Below are 24,580 nucleotides of genomic sequence, written 5' to 3'. Positions count from 1 at the left end.
ACCTGTGAGTCTTTTATTATGCATGTGTGCACACATATTTCGGAAAAGTATGTCTATGAGGAATTTTTTTATTCATGCTCTTATTCTGGTTTGCCATTTTTAATATATTTAATCTATTTTAAAACCTGACTTATCCAAGAGTATAAATTCTCTGCAGTTATGAGTTGATTCCCCTTTCCTTCCTGCAGACTGGGGAGCTTTTTTTGCAGAGCACACTGAGATTGCTCCAGTATTTGATCTCCAACATGGCAGGTGGCACCTTAAAGACTAACAGATTTATTTGGGCATAAGCTTTCGTGGGTAAAAAAACCCACTTCTTCAGATGCATCAATATCCTTGTTGTTTTTGTGGATACAGACTAACACGGCTACCCCCTGATACTTGACAACATGGCAGGTGAATTTACCATCACTTTACAGTGGTCGCTATTGAAAAAAATCAGTATTTACTACAGTGGTGGTAATTAGATTAAGATTGGGGCAGAGGGTTTCACGCTATATGCTTGAACAACACATAACACACTGTGGATGTTGCAAATATTGTGCAGTAAACATTAAATGCTGACTTCTGTAAAGATACCATCTGTGCAGGATTCTTGCTGTGGAGTCTCATCACCCTAGCATGAGACAGCAAAACCTCCCAAAAGCTTGTTTGGTTCCGAAGGGCAGTGGTAGCAGGTAGGAGTTGGAGCAACCTCCACGCTGCTGATTGACCTCAGCTTTAACCTCAGCTTTTGGGTGTATCCAGTCCTTTCTTGACTGCAGTCTTCGAAGGAGCTCTCTGCAAAAGTTGTATCTAACTGCAGCCGCAACTCTTGAGCTCCCTTAGTGCCTATCCTGCTTCAGGTATTGTTTCTGTGCTTCTTTCCTTTGACAGCCAGTCTTTTTTTTTTTTTTTTTTTTTTTTTTTTTAATCCTACAATTGTTTAACTGCTGCTTGCCAATAAGTGCTGATAGAGGAGCAGTCTCCAGGAACCTCAGTTCCCTAATCCCTGTCTTTGTATTTGGCATTGAGTGCTTCAGTGCTTCGCTTAAGCACCTCTGTGCTTTGGTGTTTTCAAAGTTTCAGTTCATTTCCTTGAGACTTTGGTCTTTGTGCAGTGATTTGGAATTCATTCAGCTTCAAAGATACTTCCCTCTGTTTCTCTTTCAGGCTGTTTCTCCACTGCCTCATCCCTTTGGAAGCAAGGCAGTAGGGTGACCAGATGTCCCGATTTTATAGGGACAGTCCCGATTTTGGGGTCTTTTTCTTATATAAGCTCCTATTACCCGTCCCGATTTTTCACACTTGCTGTCTGGTCACCCTAAAAGGCAGACCACTCAACAGCTCAGCAAAAAAACTTCCTATCCAAGGACAATATCCAAGACAATGCCAGTTTGGCAGAAAGGATATGCAAGGAATACCAGGTGACAGTTTGGCCATGCTACAATTTCATGGCCACAACTGTAGCTGTAAAACCTATGGTATATCTGCACAAAAGACTATCTCTAGTGTACCCTGAGAGTCCAGTGAAAGCAAGCATCACCATTTTACATTAGATCCAGAGGACTACAGACATCCAGGCCTACCTGATACTCCAGAAACAGTCTTCAACTAGAAAATAGAATCTGAATCCAAAATCATCCTATCCAAATAGCAGTGACCTCTGATGTTTTCACCCAGGGATGGGGACCCTATACAGGAACTTGAACTCTCTAAGAGCAACAACTGCACATCAGTATTCGACCAGCAAGGGAGATTCTGAATTCGATGAAGATCTTCAGAGATTTGATATCTCTCATGATGATCCTGATTCAAATGGCAAATCAGGCTACTATGTTTTATATAAACAAGCAAGTCAGCATAAGGTTGTCTCTCTGGAAGCCCTTCCAATGAGGGAGAGGGCTCTGTTATCCAAGAAATTCCTTAGTAGATATGTTACAGCCTCATGAGTGGTCCTCTGGATCAGGAAGTAGTGAATCAGATTTTTCATCACAGTAGGACACTAGATGTTGTTCCCTTCACCATTCACCCCAATGAGAAACCACTCCTCAGTGTCTTGAGTAAAAGATAAGGCACTACATTAACAAAAGATACTTATTTTTCCATCCACTGAGGAAGGAGGTTCCTGTATGCCTTTCCACAAGTCTGGCCAAATCCAGATGAGATAAATACTTGATCCTAGTAGCTTCATACTAGCACAGTCAAGTTCTCAGATCTTTTGCAGATGGCCAAAGCCAGTCCCACCAGGATCAGAGTCCTAGCCATGGCTGATCACTCAGAATCATGACACTGTACTCCATCCCAGTCTGGGAACTGTGTGTGTGACAGCTTGATTACTGGCAAGAGCACAGTAGGATTAGTGTTTTCGAACCGATGGTTTGAGTTCTCTTACCCTTGTGAAAACTAGCTAAGAGAAGGACTTAATATTGAAAGTTATAAAGATTTTCAAAAACTGCTTGACTCCCTTCTTCTCCTGTATGAATCTAACTTAAAGATTAACTCCATTTGAGTTCATTTAGGGTGACCAGACGTCCCGATTTTTAGCTTTTTGTCCCACGTTCTGACCGATCAGTGTTCGGGACGCAATTTGTCCCAATATTTTGCCCTTTTTTTTTGCTCGGCCGGCAGGACTCGGCTTTTTTTTTTTGCCTCCCCCTCCTCCTCCCTGGCGTCCCGATATTTTCTTCATCTCATCTGGTCACCCTAGGGTTCATTTATCAGCAACCCATCATGAGCTGGTCAAAGGTGTCTCTTCAGCCATTTGTTGCATGGTTCTTGGTGGACTGATTCTTTTGAAACCTTTATTTAAAAAGCTGCTGGTGTCATGGAATATTAATGTGCTCCTGGGAAGCTCTTTTTGAGCCACTCAGTACCTGTGAGTTCAAGTTTCTGATGTGGAAGGTTATTTTCCTAGTGTTAGTGACTATCTCAGAGTGAGCTAACTTCAGGCTCTTGTGACTGATCAATCTTTACCAATCTTAAAAGAATAAAGAGCTGTGGACTCATCGGAGATGCCTTTGCAAGGTAGTTATGGAGTTCCACCTTAATGAGCTAACTTATCTTGACAATATTTTCCCCAGCCTTCCCTGCCTAACTCATGAAAGATTTAATTATGGGCATATGCAAAATAGTCAAATGGTCCTTATTCCATACATTTACAAAGCACAGAAGCAATCTTGCCTCAGTCTCTCAATCCTGCCCAACCTTTCTTGAAGTCCAAATTTCTAGCATCTAGAGTTTTGTAACTTTGGGGGCATGTCCCTTGAGTTGGCCAAATTTGTGAAGCTTGTTTTGTATTTTTTATTCATCCTACAGGCTGTCATTGTTGCACCTTTCTTGGAGGGAAGCTGTCTTACCCTTAAGTATACTTTAAAAAAGAAAACATACATTATCAGCTTTGGCTTTGTTCTTTCTGCCTGCTATAATTATTTAATGATGCACTTTTTCTTTTTGACATCCACTTGCGCTGTTTTCTTTCCAAGAGTGAGAATTCTATACAAATAGTATCTTTGGAGAAGAGAAAATTACTTACTTAGTAATTCTGCTTCTCTGAAGTCATCATCTTGCAGGATTCTCGCTCGACCACCCACATCCACTCAATTTCAGAGAGGAAAACCTTTTCAATATAGACTTTATCTTTGTATTCATTCAACTTCTTTTTTAGGCATTAATTTTTCAGCCATTTTGTTTTTGTGATTGACTTATTTGGTTTGAGGAGCCTTCACTTTGTGGTAAATCAGGAAGTGACTAGAGGTGTATGACCACCAACAGGGAGTGTTGTTCACACACCTACCTGTTGCTGGTGTACTTAAGGGCCTGAAGCCTGGGAGAAGTTGTGCCATGAAACTAAGCCCCAAGTGTGAGAATCCTGGAAAAAAAAATCAAGAATGAAAAATATAAGGCAAGTCATTTCTTCCATTTTTTAATAGCGACCACTGTAAACCACTAGTCTGGCCCATGGAAATGGTGTCTCTTAAAAAAGATCATCATCATCATCAAGATTCCCCCCCCCCCATCAGATCCTCTTTGGCTAAGGAGGGAGAATTTTCTTCAAAGGGAAATATTTAAGATGTATTACATGAATAATGGTTAAATGATACAGTAGAATGCAGAGTTGTTTATAATGTGTGTAGCATTAAGGGCCAGTCTCTTCAGCCCCTTGGTATCAGTTCAGTGCATAGGGACTGGAAAGTGGACAAATCTCCCCAATGTGGGGACTCCCCAGTGAGCATGGAGCTGGCATAGCTATCTCCTACACCACCCTTCCTGGAACTCTGGTGTAAGGAGTGTGCCCGGAACATGCTGTTCTCTGGCTCTTCCCAGCTAGTGGATGTTGCCCTGGTAGCCATAGCCAGCCAGCATAAATTGGAGCAGCTCTCAAGATGTCCTAATGTAGACAGGGGGCAGGAGGTGTTGTAGAACTGGCCCAAGGAACAGAGAACTGTATTTGGCTTATTTGCACATACTTGCCTGGCTGCACCCAGAGTAAGCTAGGGACAGCTGAAAATCCGGGTCATAGCAGGGTGTATATCTTATAGGATTTCCAAGTCCAAAAGTAGCTAACAGTCTTTTCTTTTCCATATTAGGATGGAAAAGAACAGAGGGATAATTAGAAATCTTATTAATGCAAAACGGTGCGGACATCAATCTGGTATTACTGAGAAATGCCCTGCAGATGTTAGATCTGATTATAACTCTGCCACTTTTTTGTTGAATCACTTCAGCTGTAATACTTTCAAAATATAATTATGCAACTGATCTTCAGGCTCCTATTGTTTTTGATCTGTGGATGTGATCTCAGATGAAAGCAGCCTGTACTGAAAATTCTTACTCATTTGTAAAATTTGGTTTTTGTTTCCACAGGATCACAGCAAGCAGGATTCCTAAATGCCCTCAAGGACAGTCCAGCAAGATATCCTTTCATTAAAATGCGCTGTAGATTTTGTTACATTAATATTAAGGAAGAAATTATATGCTAAATGTATCTGGGTTTTGGGTTTTTTGCAGTTGTTGGATGCATGGAATTGAGACTTTCTCAAGAAAGGTTTCACCATTTGGTCTAGTATTTCTGTATCATTTCTCATTTAGTGTTGCACGTAGGGAAGAAAAGAGCTCTCTTTTCTTTTTATTATTATTTTGCATCTTTTGGGGGGTCTATTCTATTCTAGGTAAATGTATATAATGTCCATTTAACATTTATTGAAGTCACACACACATTTCAAGAGATAATCATACGCATTTGCTGAGTAATACATCCACTCTCATGAGAGAAAAATATTTATTTGGAATTTGTTGACTTTTGGTGGGATAGAAAAAGTCAATTATAAAATAGAAAACCAAAATATTAAGTGGCACCAAACAGTCCAATATTTCCAAAGTATACTTATGCTGATAACTTTATCAGTCCTTTAGGACAGATTTTACTGTGTCCTAGGTAACATTAATTCAAGTAACTAGTTGTTTGTTAGATTCCCTCACCTGCACCCCCATCCCCCACTACCTTTATACATGTAGCTCAAGGCATGTCTACATAGCCCTTCAGTTCGGACTAAGGGGGTGCAAATAGCAATGTGCACTGAAGTGCTGTGCTGTAATTCCCCTGTGTGGACACTGTGTACATGAATTTAAAGGTCCTGAGTTTGCACTAATGTAGTCCTCTTTGAAGGACTTTGAAGAGGACTACATTAGTGCAAACTCAGGACCTTGAAGTTTGAACATGCAGCATCCCACGGGGGAGTTGCAGCACAACACTTTTATGTGGACTGCTGTTCCCACTCCTTTTGTCTGAACTGCAAGGTCGTGTAGACATGCCCTCAGTGTCACTGTTCTATTTTAATATGTTCCAGCAGCTTCTTGCCTTTTTCACAAGTTCTCACCTGTGAGTGGAATAGGACTCCAGTATGAAACTGGAGAAAAGCCTGGTGAGAGTCTTTGGGTTAAGTTTAGAAGCGAGAGCAACAAGGGTGATGTGGTGGTGGTCGAGGCTTTCTTCGGACAATTAACTGAAGTTTCCAGAAAACAAGCCCTGGGGGACTTCAATCACCCTGACATCTGCTGGGAGAACAATACAGCAGTGCACAGACAATCCAGGAAGTTTTTGGAGAGTGTTGGGGACAACTTTCTGGTGCAACTACTGGAGGAATCAGCCAGGGGCTGTTCTCCTTTTGACCTGCTGCTCATAAACAGGGAAGAATTGGTAGGGGAAGTAGAAGTGGGTGACAACCTGGGCAGCAGTGACCATGAGATGGTTGAGTTCAGGATCCTCACAAAAGGAAGAAAGGAGAGTAGCAAAATACAGACCCTGGACTTTAGAAAAGCAGACTTTAACTCCCTTAGGGAACTGATGGGCAGGATCCCATGGGAGGCTAATATGAGGGGGAAAGCAGTCCAGGAAAGCTGGCTGTATTTTAAAGAAGCCTTATTGAGGGCACAGGAACAAACCATCCCAGGGTACAGAAAGAATAGCAAATATGGCAGGTGACCAGTTTGGCTTAACAGTGAAATCTTCAGTGAGCTTAAACCCAAAAAGGAAGCTTACAAGAAGTGGAAACTGGGACAGATGACATGGAGGAGTATAAAAATATTGCTTGAGCATGCAGGGGTGTGATCAGGAAGGCCAAAACACAACTGGAGTTGCAGCTAGCAAGGGTTGTGAAGGGTAACAAGAAGGGTTTCTACAGATATGTTAGCAACAAGAAAAAGGTCAGGGAAAATGTGGGACCCTTAATGAATGGGGGAGGCAACCTAGTGACAAATGATGTGGAAAAAACTGAAGTTCTCAGTGCTTCTTTTGCCTCGGTCTTCACAGACAAGGTTAGCTCCCACACTGCTGTCCTGGGCAACTCCTTGACTTTAGCAAAGCTTTTGATATGGTCTCCCACAGTATTCTTGCCGCCAAGTTAAAGAAGTATGGGCTGGATGAATGGACTGTAAGGTGGATAGAAAGCTGGCTAGATCGTCGGGCTCAACGGGTAGTGATCAATGGCTCCATGTCTAGTTGGCAGCCGGTTTCAAGCGGAGTGCCCCAAGGGTCGGTCCTGGGGCCGGTTTTGTTTAATATCTTCATTAATGATCTGGAGGATGGTGTGGACTGCACTCTCAGCAAGTTTGCAGATGACACTAAACTGGGAGGCGTGGTAGATACGCTAGAGGGTAGGGATCGGATACAGAGGGACCTAGACAAATTAGAGGATTGGGCCAAAAAAAACCTGATGAGGTTCAACAAGGACAAGTGCAGAGTCCTGCACGTAGGACGGAAGAATCCCATGCACTGCTACAGACTAGGGACCGAATGGCTAGGTAGCAGTTCTGCAGAAAAGGACCTAGGGGCCACAGTGGACGAGAAGCTGGATATGAGTCAACAGTGTGCTCTTGTTGCCAAGAAGGCTAACGGCATTTTGGGATGTATAAGTAGGGGCATTGCCAGCAGATCGAGGAACGTGATCGTTCCCCTTTATTCGACATTGGTGAGGCCTCATCTGGAGTACTGTGTCCAGTTTTGGGCCCCACACTACAAGAAGGATGTGGAAAAATTGGAAAGAGTCCAGCGGAGGGCAACAAAAATGATTAGGGGTCTAGAGCACATGACTTATGAGGAGAGGCTGAGGGAACTGGGATTGTTTAGTCTCCAGAAGAGAAGAATGAGGGGGGATTTGATAGCTGCTTTCAACTACCTGAGCGGGGGTTCCAAAGAGGATGGAGCTCAGCTGTTCTCAGTGGTGGCAGATGACAGAACAAGGAGCAATGGTCTCAAGTTGCAGTGGAGGGAGGTCTAGGTTGGATATTAGGAAACACTATTTCAATAGGAGGGTGGTGAAGCACTGGAATGCATTACCTAGGGAGGTGGTGGAGTCTCCTTCCTTGGAGGTTTTTAAGACCTGGCTTGACAAAGCCCTGGCTGGGATGATTTAGTTGGGAATTGGTCCTGCTTTGAGCAGGGGGTTGGACTAGATGACCTCCTGAGGTCCCTTCCAACCCTGATATTCTATGATTCTATGAACACAGTATGGGGAGGAGGTGAGCAGCCCTCAGTGGTGAAAGAACAGATTAAGGACTATTTAGAAAAGCTGGACATGCACAAGTCCATGGGTCCAGATCTAATGCATCCGAGGGTGCTGAGGGAATTGGCTGATGTGATTGCAGAGCCATTGGCCATTATCTCTGAAAACTCGTGGTGATCGGGGGGAGGTCCCAGATGATTGGAAAAAGGCAAATATAGTGCCCATTTTTAAAAAAGGGAAGAAGGAGAATCCGGGAAGGAGAAGCCTCACCTCAGTCCCTGGAAAAATCATGGAGCAGGTCCTCAAGGAAACCATTTTGAAGCACTTGGAGGAGAGAAAGATGATCGGGAACGGTCAACATGGATTCACCAAGGGCAAGTCATGCCTGACCAACCTGATTCCCTATTACGATGAGATAATTGGCTCTGTAGATATGGGGAAAGCAGTGGATGTGATATATCTTGACTTTAGCAAAGCTTTTGATATGGTCTCCCACAGTATTCTTGCCAGCAAGTTAAAAAAGTATGGATTGGATGAATGGACTATAAAGTGGATAGATAGCTGGCTAGATTGTCGGGCTCAATGTCTAGTTGGCAGCCGGTATCAAGCAGAGTACCCCAGGGGTCGGTCCTGGGGCTGGTATTGTTCAACATCTTTATTGATGATCTGGATGATGGGATGGATTGCACACTCAGCAAGTTCACAGATGACACTAAGCAGGGGGGAGAGGTAGATACACTGGAGGGTAGGGATAGGGTCCAGAGTGACCTAGACCCAATTGGAGGATTGGGCCAAAAGAAATCTGATGAGGTTCAACAAGGACAAGTGCAGAGTCCTGCAGTTAGGACAAAAGAACCCCATGCACCGCTACAGGCTGGGGACCAACCGGCTAAGCAGCAGTTCTGCAGAAAAGGACCTGAGGATACAGTGGATGACAAGCTGGATATGAGTCAGAAGTGTGCCCTGGTTGCCAAGAAGGCTAACGGCATATTGGGCTGCATTAGTAGGAGTATTGCCAGCAGATTGAGGGAAGTGATTATTCCCCTCTATTCGGCACTGGTGAGGCCACATCTGGAGTATTGTGTCCAGATTTGGGGCCCCCACTACAGAAAGGATGTGGACAAATTGGAGCGAGTCCAGGGGAGGGCAACAAAAATGAACAGGGGGCTGGGGCACATGACTTACGAGGAGAGGCTGAGGGAACTGGGCTTGTTTAGTCTGCAGAAGAGAAGAGTGAGGGGGGATTTGATAGCAGCCTTCAACTACCCGAAGGGGGGTTCCAAAGAGGATGGAGCTCAGCTGTTCTCCGTGGTGGAAGATGACAGAACAAGGAGCAATGGTCTCAAGTTGCAGTGGGGGAGGTCTAGGTTGGATATTAGGAAACGCTATTTCACTAGGAGGGTGGTGAAGCACTGGAATGGGTTACCTAGGGAGGTGGTGGAATCTCCATCCTTAGAGGTTTTTAAGGCCTGGCTTGACAAAGCCGTGGCTGGGATGATTTAGTTGGTGTTGGCCCTGCTTTGAGCAGGGGGTTGGACTAGATGACCTCCTGAGGTTTCTTCCAACCCTAATCTTCTATGATTCTATGACTTCTGCTCCCAGGTGAGAACAGCTAACAGAGGGGTTCTCAAACTGGGGGTCGTGACCCTCAGGGGATCGCCAGGTGGTTACATGGGAGTCACGAGCTGTCAGTTCTGTGGTGCTGACAGCCCCGAGCCCCCATTAAATTAAATTATCCCCACCATTGTTAATTTATAAGGGGGCTCACGCTCGGAGGCTTGCTGTGTGGAAGGGGTCATCAATAGAAAAAGTTTGAAAACCACTGAGCTAACAGACAGAAAAGGCTGGGGAGCTGCCATAACTTCTACTTGACTTCCTGCTTAAATTTCTGTGGGACTATATCCCTTCCAACAGCCTACTAATATGTGTGGATGGCTGATATATGGATATGTGAAAATATTTGCATCACTCACAAAGCCAGTGCAAAATCATTCTTTACACTGGCTCTGCAAAAGCAAAACCTTTTTACTGTTTTGCCTTAGAACACTTGCTCTTGTGCACAAAACTAGATTTTTGCCCAGAAATACACAAAAATGGCAGTTTCGCCTATTAAAAACAAAAAACCAACCACACCACACACACCCCACCAAATGGATTTGTGGAAAAACTTCAGTTTATTAATTGGCAGAATCTTACATTTTTGCTAAAGAAATATGTAAAAGGCAGAAGTGACAAGATTTCACTCCTGAGTGTTGTCACCTGTATATTTCTAAAACGTCAAGTTTGCTAAATTCTGCAGACCTAATTTTTATCATGTTCATTGATTTGTGTGTTCATGATGTAGAATCATTGAGCCATAACCTCCTTTTTAAGCAAGGCCGCAGTTTTTAGGAAGCACAAACAAGCAATCTATCCTAAATAGCACAACAATAACTTCCACATAAAAGAATTACAAATCACTTCTAATAGTGGATTAGTCTTTCAGTTCTCTCAAAATGGGAAAAGCTTTCAATTGTTCTTAAATCAAAAGGTAATTGATCCCACACTTGTGGATCCTTGTACAGGAACAATAGGCTTTTCATAATTTGCATTCAAAGTCATGCCAGTTTGAGAGGCTCAATAGAGCATTTTGTAGAAGCAGCTCTTTTAGAATGTGACATGTTGGACAGTTTAATAGGTTGGTTGCAATTCCTAACAATACAAAATAAAATTGCATCAACAGTACTGGAAATTTTGTTTTGGGGCAAGACAGTTTGTGAAGAGAGAGCCTTGCTTTTCAACTGATACCTCACTAACAATGCTATGTGACAAACCGAGTTGTCTAGCTGTAGTAGACAATATTACTGTACTCAATAGCTGAGCCTAGCTGCTGTATATTCAACAACTATGTATAAATCAATTATCTTTTTAATAACAAATAAGCTTCCATTTTATTTGCTCATCTTGATGAACAGGGAGTTAAAAAGCTTCCTACATATTAAACTGAGGATATATCTTTTATACTGTACCTTTGTTTTCCTCGCAATTCCTACGTCTTCATCTAAGCACCTCTTATTTAAGTGAATTGACTTTATTCCTTTTACTATAAATGTAAAGGGACAAATTCCCAAACACTTACCTTGAATCAAAAAACCTTATTATGGAAGCTCACACTCAGTGAGTCCTGAAGCACAAGGCTCAGCAGTTCACTCCTGCACTTAGAAAGTGTGAAGTGAGGAGCTAACTGAATATGCCTAGAACAGTGGGTCTCTTTCCCTCCCACAGGAGCCCTGGCAGGGGCAGATAGTGTAGCCTGTCAGAATGACCTAATGCTTCCCTGCCTCACTCAGGTGCTGTGAGCATAAATTCATCCATGTATTTAAGTTCCTCAAACTGCATGGTGATGACCTTAGAAAAGTTTATACAAGAATACCCACAATATGGAGATCCTGTAAAGCAGTTTGCTTAATTAAGCATCACTAACAGTGCCCTGTTAATAAGGGAATGTTGTATAATTGGTCCCACCCCAATAGGTTTCTCTGGGGGATGCAGTGCTCCAAAACTTTCCATATACTTGATAAATCACCAGGTATAAAATAGTCTCAGAAGGGCGTGCTTATGAGCATTTAGTCACTGACCCTACAGATCTAGCACCTTGTGGCTTCCTGAAAAGTGCTCACATACGTAGTTAAAAGGAAAGGATTATTCACTAGGGCTGGCAGAAAGAAAAGGTTGAAAGTATCTTAGGTACAAAAACAACAAGTAGTCTGGTGGCACCTTAAAGACTAACAGATTTATTTAGGCATAAGCTTTCGTGGGTAAAAAACACACTTCTTCAGATGCATGGAGTGAAAATTACTGATACAGGCATAAATATATTGGCACATGAAGAGAAGGGAGTTACCTTACAAGTGGAGAACCAGTGCTGACAAGGCCAATTCAGTCAGCGTGGATGTGGTCCACTCCCAATAATTGATGAGGAGGTGTCAATACCAAGAGAGGAAAAATTGCTTTTGTAGTGAGCTAGCCACTTCCAGTCCCTATTCAAGCCCAAATTAATGGTGTTAAATTTGCAAATGAATTGTAGCTCTGCGGTTTCTCTTTGAAGTCTGTTTTTGAAGGGTTTTTTTTGTTGTTGAACGATGGCTACTTTTAAATCTGTTATTGAGTGTCCAGGGAGATTGAAGTGTTCTCCTCCTGGCTTTTGTATGTTACCATTCCTGATGTCTGATTTGTGTCCATTTATTCTTTTACGTAGAGACTATCCGGTTTGGCCAATGTATATAGCAGAGGGGCATTGCTGCCACGTGATAGCATATATCACATTAGTAGATGTGCAGATGAATGAGCCCCTGATGTGTGGCTGATGTGGTTGGGTCCTCTGATGGTGTCGCTAGAGTAGATATGGGGACAGAATAGGCAACAGGGTTCATTACAGGGATTGGTTCCTGGGTTACTGTTCTGTGGTGTGTAGTTCCTGGTGAGTATTTGCTTCAGGTTGGGGGGCTGTCTGTAAGCGAGGACTGGCCTGCCTCCCAAGGTCTGTGAGAGAGAGGGATCGTTTTCCAGGATAGGTTGTGTTTTTGTGGATACAGACTAACATGGCTACCCCTCTGATACCTTAGGTACAATGGCTTAGTCCTTAGTTGAAATAAAAGATAAACAGTTTTTCTTAACTCTGTCCCAAGGGGGCAGTCAGCTATAAGGATAGGAGGGTAACTGGTGTTCCTCAGACCTGATATCTGGGGTGTCTTTTCTAGTCCAACCCTGTCTCAGAGGACAGTTTAAATATCGATGAGTAGATCCTGCTAGACAGTGTTTAGTTGTGTCGTTGGCAGTTTCACTTAAGAGCTCTACCACGCAGCAGTCAATTTTAGAGGGGGTGCCTTCTGCCTCCTGTTTGCAGGTTCTTCTGCCTGTATCCTGCTGCTGCCAAACTCCTGCCAGGCTCTCTGTGCCTTAGCCTTCTTGTCCTAGTTCACAGGCTGCCTGCTGCTGTGTCTACGGCTTGGTCCTCAGTGCAAGCTCCTTTCCTGCTCATCTTTGACCTTTCAAATCACTCCGGAGGGAGAGGAAGAAAAGTAGCAAACCTGCTGCTCAGAAATTCATCATGGTTCTTCTATCCATCCTGTTTCTGCAAGATATAGTTCTAAAGAGCTGATTATAAATGTTTTATACCCTAAGCAAAACTAATGAATTGTTGGCACATTTCCATTTCTGCTTGGCTTTGAAAGTTTCTGCCATTTAAACTAAGTTGTGTTAGAGCAAAGTTGTTGCCAGTGGCATTATAATGACTTTGCAAATTTAGCAATATTTTATGAGGTTTTTATGCAATTGTATAATGTATAGTTCCCATGTTTATTGGATCACAGCAGTGTTATGGTCCTTGACTGTTAAATAATGCCCTGAATATGTTTGTTGTAATTTTTAAATGGTAAGAGACCAGGGCATTCCTGGTATTGCTTTTTCTGGCTTCTTTATTTTCATAGTGCTAAGGGGTCATGCATATTTCTCTTTCTCTTATGTAAACAGGTATTGATGAGGATCTGAGTAGTGCATTTTGTGGCCTACAATGTCCCTGTTTGTGAATATTTTGAGAAACAGTTGTTTTGGAAAATGATTCGTATAGATTAATTGTCATCATGTTCTTTTCCAATTGCCATGTTCCTTATTAATTTATTATATATTTTTGTAGGAGACAACGCTTTTTCTCTTCTTTGGTGTATATATAGACTATCAAACATAAATATATTAATATAGAGTAAGACGAGTTCCAATTTCCTAGCTATTGTACATAAACTGAAATAAATAGCAATTGAAAGGATAGACGTGGTCTTTTGGTTGTAGTAGCTTGCTGTCTTACTGAGATAAACAAGGTTTAAGAGCAAAATATGATACCTTGTCATTGAGATTATGTCTTTTAGTCAGAGTTAAAGGCATGTTGTAAGCTGCACTGCACAGCACCTAATGTTGACCAATTTAATAGTAACATAGATGTTGGTCCTGGAAAAGGCTAGTTACTGATTTTTTTGGGGTTGTAGTTAAGGTAAAAAGGCCTCTGCAGAAGGAAGAGAGGGAAGGTAGATTGGAAAGAAAAAGAGGAAAAATTAATAAGACAAAGCTTAAAAGTAATATTGAGGCACAGTTGACTGAATGGTGAAATATCTTGCTTATGTTCATTCTGTAGTACTGAATAAAAGGTTTTTGGTGCTTTTCAGTGCATTGTTTCCAGTAGGAAAATTCACAAAGGTAAAAGTTGTAAACAGGCCTTGCAAATTCCTCAGTCACGTGCCTATGGCAGGTGTGTGTGTGTATTTGTTTATAACACAGCCATGAATGTAATCATGATGGTAATGGAGAACAAGTGGAATTTGTACCATACCTGGGCTAATACATTGTCATTATGATTTTGTAGGACACGTATAATCGGTATCTCTGCTTCAGTTACAGAGGACAGACAGCATGGTCTACTACAGTGATACTCAGACCTCAGTGGTTCAGGAGCCAAATTAGCAATCCACATTACCAAAAAAGCTACACTAGTGTGAATTCATTCTTTCATTTACTATAATACTATATATTCATATTGAAACAGTATGATGGGGAAATATTTAGTTTAGATATATTATTCTCACAAGAAAATGACTGACCAAATATTATTTATCAACTACAATTGGTTAATAACATAGTAAAAGCATCCTGATTGGTTAATAATTAAATCATAGTGTTTTAATATCATGTGCTGGAAAGAGCCGCAGGAGATACATTAAAGAGCTGCTTGCAAGCCTCAGTCTGAATCTCACTGGTCTAATAGATTTCACGTGTGACTGGAAGCCAGAAACTCATAAACTGTTCTTATTTATTTGAATTATTGTAGCTCCTAGAAGCCCTAATCATGGGCCACCACCCTTTGTGCTAGACGCTATGGAAACACAGTTCTAATCTCATCTTTGTCACTGACTCATCGTGTGGCCTTGAGTAAGTCATGGAATGTAGCTCTCTGTCTGTCTATCTATAAGTGAAACTATGTACTACCATTTACTTACATACTTTCCTAATACAGGTGTTTTGAGGATTACTCAGCAAATGTTTGTGCAGAATTCAAAGTGCAGTACTTTAAAGACAAAATCACTATGTGAGTGCTATTATTAATTATTATTAGATTTCATACAAATTTGTACTTCCTTGACTTTTAATCACTGTGCTGGAAGCTGTCGTGTGTTTTTTTTCCGTTTGGTCTATTGTTGGTCTCTCAGGTTTTCATACATATTTGATCAGCTCCAATCAAACAACAAATGAAGATGTAAGTTCTTGACTTCATAGTGTAATTGCATACCTGTTTTCATTTAGTAAATATTAAAGGATTGTTAAATTTCATTATTTGTATTTTCAGTTTCTTTCCTGTAGATCCTGCTGAGTATCTCCCCTCCCCCGCAAAAAAACCTATCTGCATATTTGTATGCATGTCTTGGTGAGGAAGGAGGTGATAGGGCACCATGACCTGGTAACACTTGATGCAGTGACCACTGTTTTAGAGATTCATTAGGTGTTTAGTACATTCTACCCCTAGTTCTAAAAACTTCAGCATTCTTTCTCATAGTCTGAAGCTTGGCTTTATAATAACTATATATGATGTTAAACATCCACCTTAAACTTGCAGGGAAAATGCAAGTTACAAAAGTAGTTTTAATCCTTTTTGAGATTAGATGGGAAAATATTGATTGGGTTATAACTAGGACTGTCAATCGCAGTCAACACACACGATTAACTCAAAAAAATTAATTGTGATTAAAAAAATTAATTGTGATTAATCGCACTTAATAACAATAGAATACCAGTTGAACTTTATGCAGAAAGTTCACTTTATATTATTATTTTTGATTACAAATGTAAAAATGATAAACAAAAGAAATAGCATTTTTCAATTCACCTCATACAAGTACTGAATTGCAATTTCTTTATCATGAAATTGTAACTTACAAATGCAGATTTTTTTTTTGGTTACATAACTGCACTCAAAAACAAAACAGTGTAAAACTTTAGAGCCTACAAGTCCACTCAGTCCAACTTCTTATTCTGCCAATCGCTAAGACAAACAAGTTTGTTTACATTGACGGGAGATACTGCTGCCTGCTTCTAATTTACAATGTCATCTGAAAGTGAGAACAGGTGTTCGCATGGCACTTTTGTAGCCGGCGTTGCAAGGTATTTACCTGCCATATATGCTAAACATTCATATGCCCATTCATGCTTCGGCCACCATTCCAGAGGACATGCTTCCATGCTGATGATGCTTGTTAAAAAAAGAATGCGTCAATTAAATTTGTGACTGTACTCCTTGGGGGGAGAATTGTATGTCTCCTGTTCTGTTTTACCTGCATTCTGCATATATTTCATGTTATAGCAGTCTCGGATGATGACCCAGCACATGTTCGTTTTCAGAACACCTACACAGGAGATTTGACAAAACGCAAAGAAGGTACTGATGTGAGATTTCTAAAAATAGCTACACCACGCAACCCAAGGTTTAAGAATCTGAAGTGCTGTCCAAAATCTGAGAGGGACGAGGTGTGGAGCATGCTTTTAGAGGTCTTAAAGAGCAACACTCTGATACGGAAACTACAGAACCCAAACCACCAAGAAAGAAAATCAACCTTCTGCTGGTGGCATCTGACTCAGATGATGAAAATGAACATGCAGCGATCCGCACTGCTTTGGATCATTATCAAGCAGAACCCATCATCAGCATGGAAGCATGTCCTCTGGAATGATGGTTGAAGCATGAAGGGACATAGGAATCTGTAGCACATCTGGCATGTAAATATCTTGCAACGCCAGCTACAACAGTGCCAAGCGAATGCCTGTTCTCACTTTCAGGTGACATTGTAAACAAGAAGCAGGCAGTATTATCTCCTGCAAATTGTAACCAACCTTGTTTGTCTGAGTGATTGGCTAACCAAGAAGTAGGTCTGAGTGGACTAGTAGGCTCTAAAGTTTTACATTGTTTTATTTTTGAATGCAGTTTTTTTGTACATAATTCTACATTTGTAAGTTCAACTTTCATGATAAAGAGTTTGCACTACAATCAGGGCCGGCTCTGGCTTTCTGGCCGCCCCAAGCAAAACAAAAAAACAAAAACAAGGCGGCCAGAAAAAAAAAATAAAAAAAAAAAAAAAAAAAAACGTGTGGCGCGGCCGGAGCCAGGGTGCAGGGGGACTCCCTGTCCTGCAGATGTGCCCCGGCTAGCGGGGGGAGGGGGAGGGAGCGGGGGCAGAAAGAGAAGGGGGCCGGGAGGCTCCGCACTGCTCCGGTCGGCTGGGAGGGAAGGACGCGGGCTGCCCTGCTGGGCTTGCTGCAGGGCGCTCCCGTCCTCCACGCCACCGCCCCCTACAGGGCAGCCAGAGCAGAACAAAAAAAAAAAGCGGCCGTGCCGCCCTAGGATTGGGCGGAATGTCACCTCCTACAAGCTGCCGCTCCAAGCACCAGCTTGCTCGGCTGGTGCCTGGAGCCAGCCCTGACTACAATACTTGTATGAGATGAACTGAAAAATACAATTTTTTTGTTTTTTACAGTGCAAATATTTGTAATCAAAAATAAATATAAAGTGAGCTCTGTACTCTTTGTATTCTGTGTTGTAATTGAAATTAATATATTTGAAAATGTAGTAAACATCCAAAAATATTTAAAATAAATGGTATTCTATTGTTGTTTAACAGCGCGATTAATCGCAATTAATTTTTTTAATCGCTTGACAGCCCTAATTATAACCAAGGTTCAATAAGACCCATTAGACTAGTTTCTGGGAACAGAAAATGACAGACACAGAAGAAACAAACAAAAACAACAAAATGCAAGTGAAAGCCAGTCCTTCAAAAAGTCTCTGTATTTTATACACTTCAGTTCAGTGGGGAAGTATCCAGCTGTCTATAGCACTCTTTTTCCAATGTTTTCCACTAGAATCCTACATAATCTGTAATTCAAAAACAACTCAGACTTGAACAAAGTTTCAGAAAATATCAACCAGTCTGGTTTTGAAAACAAGTTCCATCATGTGTCTTGTCTGTCTTTGACTTTCTGCCATTTAAACTAAATTTTGTTTGAGTGCTCTGGCAAATGAGGGCTGGTTCTCCCAATAGAGAATAAATCATTAGTTCAGAGGTCAGCCTTATCCGCTTTTACAGTCTCCGTTCTACATGGAGGATGGGTCCATTGGTTCCAGTGTCACAACAGTTCATTTAACTAACTGTGGAGACAGATACTTCATGTCTCTCCTAACCAGATTATTAAGAATTATTGAGACTAAAGGAAGACTAAAGCTAACTAACAGATGGTATAAGAGAGCATTGTTTAGTTTTTCCATTTAATCCAAATATACTGACATAAGCTTTTTGAAGGAATTACTCCAAATTTACTTTTTATTTTTATCTAATTTATTGTAGCTTTTTTCATAATTGTGTGATACACAAAAATGCTAGGTTTGCTTAGTAGCCATTACTCCAATTTACATATTCTGAAATTGAAATAGTGAATATAGCCTCTATGTGGTTGTGTCATGGAGATTCTCCCAAAGCCCTTTTAAGGCTGTGGGGTTAGTACAGATGTTCTTTTAAACATTCTTTTCCTCTTTTCTTCCACAAATCATAAATAATGATTATCATATTTGTTGTTACTGTGATTACCTCTAATTTGCCCCAGCAATTGTATGTGACATAGTATGTGATATTTTATATTCATGTCTCTTTAGATTAAAGGATCTTGGTCAAATAAAAGAGGTAAAGAGAATTACAATCCATACAGTTATGGCAACATCTTTACTAATTGTTGTGCAGCGCTGTGCGGGCCCATCTCTCCAAGGTAAGAGTTACTAAAAGTAATGTTTTTGTATAGGATGAGACCACAGACTTACTGATCTAAGTTTGACTTTTGTTATCTTACTTCAGTTTGCTCAACTAAAACAGGGCTTCGTTGTACTATTTAGTGAAACTCATCTTTTTAGATGACGGATACAAGTAAGTTGCTAACTCTGTTTTATGGCTGAGTCAGCAATTAGATCTAGTAAAACAGTTAAAGTACAGGTTCATACACCTGAAACATAAATAAACTTGTTTGGTGGTTCTTTGATCTTTCATTGCAGCATTTACATCTGTTGGAAGTGAGGAACTCCAAGCAGTTAATTGTTTTCAGAAAACAGAATAATGTAATTACTCTTTTGCTTGTACATTGTATTCCTTTTAGTTTGCACCCACACCATCCACACAGTGGAGTTGCAGCACAGCTCTTTGGTGCGCGCTGCTGTTCACACTCCTGTAGTCCAAACTGTGGGGCAATGTAGACAAGCTGTAAGTTTAGTTTATTTAGAAGTGTATATAGTCTTGTACATAGATATTAGCTGCCAAAACCAACGTGCAGCCTATAATACACAGTGTGATCACACTACTTTCAGAATTCCAGCAAACAGCTTTGTTCAAGTTCTTCACCAGACTGTTCATTTTGTGTTTCACTCACACTGTTCCCTCTGTTTTTACCTTTGTGTATTAAAATTCTACACAAACCTATCTGAATGTAAGCCTTGTCTACACTAGTCTTCTGCTTTTAATATTTCCTATTTACTCCCCTGGGTTCAGCACTGTCTGTGATCGCTATAGTGGAGGTTCTGGTATGGGCAGAGATGCATAAGATTAGTAAAACTACTGGTAAATATTCTACACTAGTGCTCCCTTCTGTTTCTTTCATGATAATTCCTTGTTAAGTAAATTATAATAGATTCATAATTTTGGGTTTCAGCCTTTGGCAACAAATTCAGAAGCTGAATTGCAAGAGAAGATAATGTAGACACTTCAGAAGAGACACAGATGCAGAGTGCACTATGGGGGTCTTTCAATCTGTCTCTCCCTCAAGGGTTCCAAATTCTTTTTTATTTGCTAGTCAGCATCCAAATTTTACACCTGAGGTAGAAACCCAGAAATGTGCCTCTTCTCATAATCACTTTCCATGTAGAAAAGCAGTTGCAGGTAACTAATTTTCTTTTGTTATTGGTGAGTTGAGGTGAAGTCACATTTCTCAGATCTGAAATACAGGTTATATTTGAAGGTAGTGGTGATGCATTAAGATTTGATGATGTAATATTGAAACCTATTTTTATTGGGGGTGGAGAATTATTAATCAGAACAATCTTTCTAACAATCTTGTGTGTGTGTTTTTTTTATTATTATTCTGTAGTCTAATTGACAGAAGAGGATTTATACAGCCAGATACACCACAGCCAGCAGCACCATCAAATGGCATTACAATGTATGGGGCAACACAGTCTCAGAGCAACATGGTAGGAACCATCCCATAGTGTTGTTCATCAAGATCCCTGTGAATGTTTCCCTTCTCCGCTTTCATGTGAACTAATCAAGTAATAAACTAACTGGATACAGCTGCCACTCTGATAGGTGGAATTGTTCATTATTAACTATACTGCAATAGGCTTATGCAGTAAGAAATCAAGGTTTTTATCTATATCTATACAATAATGATAGTTTTTACTCATGGACAATAGAAAAATGTGTTTTTTTTTCTACACTTTGAAATCTATTGTCTACTGAATATACAGTGTCACTTTTACATATCCTGTTGATATCTGCCTTGTTTTGAATTGGACTATTCGGTTGTCATGGATGTACCCCGATTCATCAGTTTTGCAGAACAGAGTATCATTTGGTATCGTATTCTTCTCACATACTCTTTCTTCCTTTGCCTGTGCAGTGCAGATTTTTCTAGACTGACACATATTTATACAGGACAGGTTAACAAGAGGAGATGTTTAAGATGGGTGGGTGCATTTTGAGAAAAAGGAGGGGGACTTTGAACTTCTAATGAACAACAGGCAACCTCAATACCATATTCAGAACTTTAATAAATCTTCCAAAAATGTGCCAATGGTTCCTGTTGTTCCCCTTGATGGCAAAGGACTCACATCAGTGCCAAGAAGAAGAGAATAAGTAGCAAAGATGCCCACTTCTGACCTCTTGTTCTTCCAGTTTGTAGATTGTGAGGATATGTTAAAGATTCATTAAATGTATGGACTCTATGCACTTTTTCTTTCCTCAAAGGGAGGGAGGGAAATAAATTCTCACCACAGCCTTCTAGCATAATTTCAGGCTTGATTTTTGACTGAAGAAAGAATACACTTCTCATGACTTTGTGAGCTTTACTATCACTTAAACTTTTATAAAGATTCTGCTATAAGATTTTAGAATTGTTTCCATTTATTGCTGCAAGGGTTTAGTGGAATGGTTGTCAGTTTTCTTTATAATGTTATTTTTTTAACAAGTTTTATTATTTTTTATAATTTTTAACAAGAAGTACCTTGATGACTTCAAGTACAATCACGGCATTTATCTTAAGCTTTTTGTCAGCTACCTACAGGGCAGGCCATGCTAGATCTCAGTGCAAGTTCTACTCAAGAAGATTACCTCAAACTGTAAAATCCTGGAAATATATTGAAATGTTTCAGGACACGCTCAGCCAAACTTCCTTGGACTCTGTCAGGGATTCTTATGTACAGAGACAAATTAGCCACAGTAGGTCTTTGTCATATTCTGTCACTTTGGAACAATTATATAGACATAATATGGAGTCTCTTCCAGCAGATCTCTTTGATCATCCCAGTCCAGCTACGCATTTAGCCTTTCCTTTCAGCATCAAATTCTTTTAGAACTCTCTACAACAGCAGTTCTCAATCTGTGTGTTGGATCCCCATTTTAATGGGGTCGCTAGGGCTGGCTTAGACTTTCTGGGAGCCAGGGCCAAAGCTGAAGCCCGAGCCCCACTGCCCAGGCCGAAGCCCACTTCTGGGGTCATGTAGTAATTTTTGTTCTTAGAAGGGGGTCGTGATGCAGTGAAGTTTGAGAACCCCTGCCCTACAACATAGATATGCCCATACTATAGTTTATATGCTTCAATGCATGTGCCTAATTAAATTCACTAATACAGTCATATTTGTGCACCTGAGACCTCTGAAGCTGGTGAAGTCACTGTGACACACAGGTTTTCTAGGAACAGAATACTCATCACCTACCAGATATTCCTGATCAAATAGCCTGTCAACAGACTGACTTTGCAGCTTTTGTATCTCTGGAAAAGTGGAAAGATGTTGCAACATTGATCATGAAATGTACTGAGATGATCAAATGTAAAGGGGGAATTGAGTCAAACCAGTGCATGCTGCTGAATAAAGAGTGATGTATGTAGGCACACAGTAGTATAGCTTTAGGTACTGGAATTAGATTTTCAAATGCTCTAGGACTTGCCTCGTGATGGAATGAATTTCAGTGGACCTGAGGTGGGAAAAACCTTGGATGAAGATAAGCCACAGAAGAGAGCATAGTCACTTTGAACCCTTTATGACAACTGTCCAGCCTTCATGCCTGAAAATGACTTCACAGGGGACACTTGGAAAATTGAATAGGACATGTGTTTACATATAGAAATATTTTTAAGAGTCTCTGACATCTTGTTTCTCAAGATGCTGTACCTTCCAGTCCTAGAACTTATAGGCCAAAGACCCACACCTCCACACATCACATATGTTATGGGCAGATTTTCAAACACACAAATGGGAGATAGGTGCCTGCCTTTAATTGGCTTCCAGTAGGAGTTAAGTGCCTACATGATGTTTGAACCTCCAAAAATCTCCCCTGAGTTTTGTTGAGCTGTTCAGTATCCTGATCTTTTGCACAGGGTCATATCTCTTACCTATCCAAAATTGTTCATTTTTTATACCTAACATAGTTCAGAAGAGGGTTCTTAACTTCCTTTCTTTAGCCAGTCTGATAGTCTAGTGACAGAGCATATCTTTGTTGCTCCTCACAGCTCCTTTTCCAACCTTCCCTCACATTCCATGCTCTCAGTTGCATGTTCTCGTACTTTCCAATGGACCCCTCTCGTGACCTCAGGCTCCTCCTCAGGTGAGCCTGGCTTACTTGACAGTGCGAGGGACTGAACTAGATAACCTATTGAGGTCCCTTCTAGTCCAACATTTCTATGATTCTGTGATAGTCCCATTCCATCTTTAAGCTGCATTAAAAAATCATCCTCATTCATATCCTGGACCTTGGGCTCTGCCACGTTACAAGTCTTTTCCCTTCCTGTCACCTTCAGTTAGCCTTGCTGCTAGCTCTGAGTTCTTACCAGCCTTTCCATTTCCAGTTAGGATTCCAGCAGCCTGTCTTCAGCTATCTGCCAAGTCCTGTCTTTCTCCTAGATACAAACTCCCCCAGAACCCTCAAATATCCACTCTTCAGTTTTTTCATAGATTCCAAGGCCAGAAGGGAACCCTGTGATCAGCTAGTCTGACCTCCTGTATAATACAAGCTATAGGACTTCCCCAAAATAATTCCTAGAGTATATCTTTGCAGTTGTCTTACAGGCTGCTTTTGCTACAACGCAGTGCTTACCTAGCAGCAGTTGCTAAGTAGGTAGGGCATGACCCCGAACTCACTCTGGAAGCATCAATTTATCCTGAATTTCTGTGATGTTTTTACTGTTGTGTGAGTACCACTGAACAGCAGATAGAATGAGACCTTCTCCATCTGTAACTGACCTTCCCTCTAGTTCTTATTTTTGTTGTAGGAGAACTGCTAATACTATAGTTACCACTGCTGACAGCTAGTGGAGATTTTTTTGTGTGTCAAGTGGTGAAGGCCTATGCCATCTGCAGCATATAATAGCAAGCGCCGCCCCCGCAGCTCCCATTGGCTAGTTCCTGGCCAATGGGAGTTGCGGGGACGGTGCTGGGGGGGGGGGCAGTGCATGGAGCCGCCTCCCCTCCCGCCAGGGGCCGCAGAGACGTGCCAGCAGCCAGCCACTTCCAGGAGTGGCATGGGGCCATGGCATGCAGGCAGCCTGCCTGAGCCCTGCTGCGCTGCTGGACTTTTAGCGGCCCGGAGATCGCGATCGACTGGCAGAGGCTCCAGGATCGACCAGTTGATCGCGATTGACAGGTTGCTGACTACTGAATTGTATATAATTATGGATTTATTTTTGCGGGACCCCCCTTAGCCTGAGGCCCTGTGCTGCAGCCCTGAAAGCCCCAGCGTTAATCCGGCCCTGCTCAAGACACAGCTATTAATAGAATTAGTGAATTTGACAATATTGGAGAAGTACATGGAGAGTCTGCCTGGAAGGGTACAGATTTCATTGCATCAGATTTTTGGCTATCCTTACTGGCAAAGGCTATGCAGCAGAGAGAAGACTATCTAGAGAAATACCTTTGGAGAGATCACCAAAGACATGGCTATATCCTAAATATGAGAGCTGCTCTCCACAGAGCTAAGGCCAGATGGTCCTGAAGGGACAACCAAGCTGAGAGAAGAAGCTTAGGCTAAGTCATATATTTGTGGTGGAGTTGTTAGTTTATTTTTTTTAAAAAAAATCCTATCCTAGGACTGGAGGTTATGTTTGGGCACTAGCCCTGCATCTGTGACTTCAGTTGAGGACATGGTCAGGGCTCATATCTATTATGATATCACCTAAAGGCCCCAGTTGGGATTGGTGCCCCATTGCACTGGGCACTGCACAAACACAATTCCTTCCATTCTTACCAGGTGTATCATCATCCTACCCTTCACTGT

At 41.3% G+C, this 24,580-nt stretch overlaps 1 protein-coding gene across 5 annotated transcripts in view; it reads left to right on the top strand.

The window, feature by feature from the left end:
* The window catches only part of ZDHHC14 (zinc finger DHHC-type containing 14), a 157,389-nt gene that overhangs the window by 123,622 nt on the left and 9,187 nt on the right, over positions 1–24,580 (top strand). For all 5 annotated transcript variants that reach the window (XR_002908912.3, XM_024214028.3, XM_024214026.3 and 2 more), the window contains 4 exons: positions 4,846–4,894; positions 15,162–15,264; positions 18,706–18,815; positions 20,181–20,283. Coding sequence is in view for 4 of the 5 variants with exons in the window: in XM_024214028.3 (XP_024069796.1) it covers positions 4,846–4,894; positions 15,162–15,264; positions 18,706–18,815; positions 20,181–20,283 (365 nt within the window). In the remaining variant the exon portion in view is untranslated. The remainder of the gene's footprint in view (positions 1–4,845; positions 4,895–15,161; positions 15,265–18,705; positions 18,816–20,180; positions 20,284–24,580) is intronic.

Source organism: Terrapene carolina, unplaced genomic scaffold (genome assembly GCF_002925995.2).
Source record: "Terrapene carolina triunguis isolate 2854851 unplaced genomic scaffold, T_m_triunguis-2.0 Scaffold85, whole genome shotgun sequence".
Taxonomy (NCBI): domain Eukaryota; kingdom Metazoa; phylum Chordata; order Testudines; family Emydidae; genus Terrapene; species Terrapene triunguis.
Note: the sequence above shows the minus strand (reverse complement) of the source record. Positions and strands in the feature narration are given on the sequence as shown.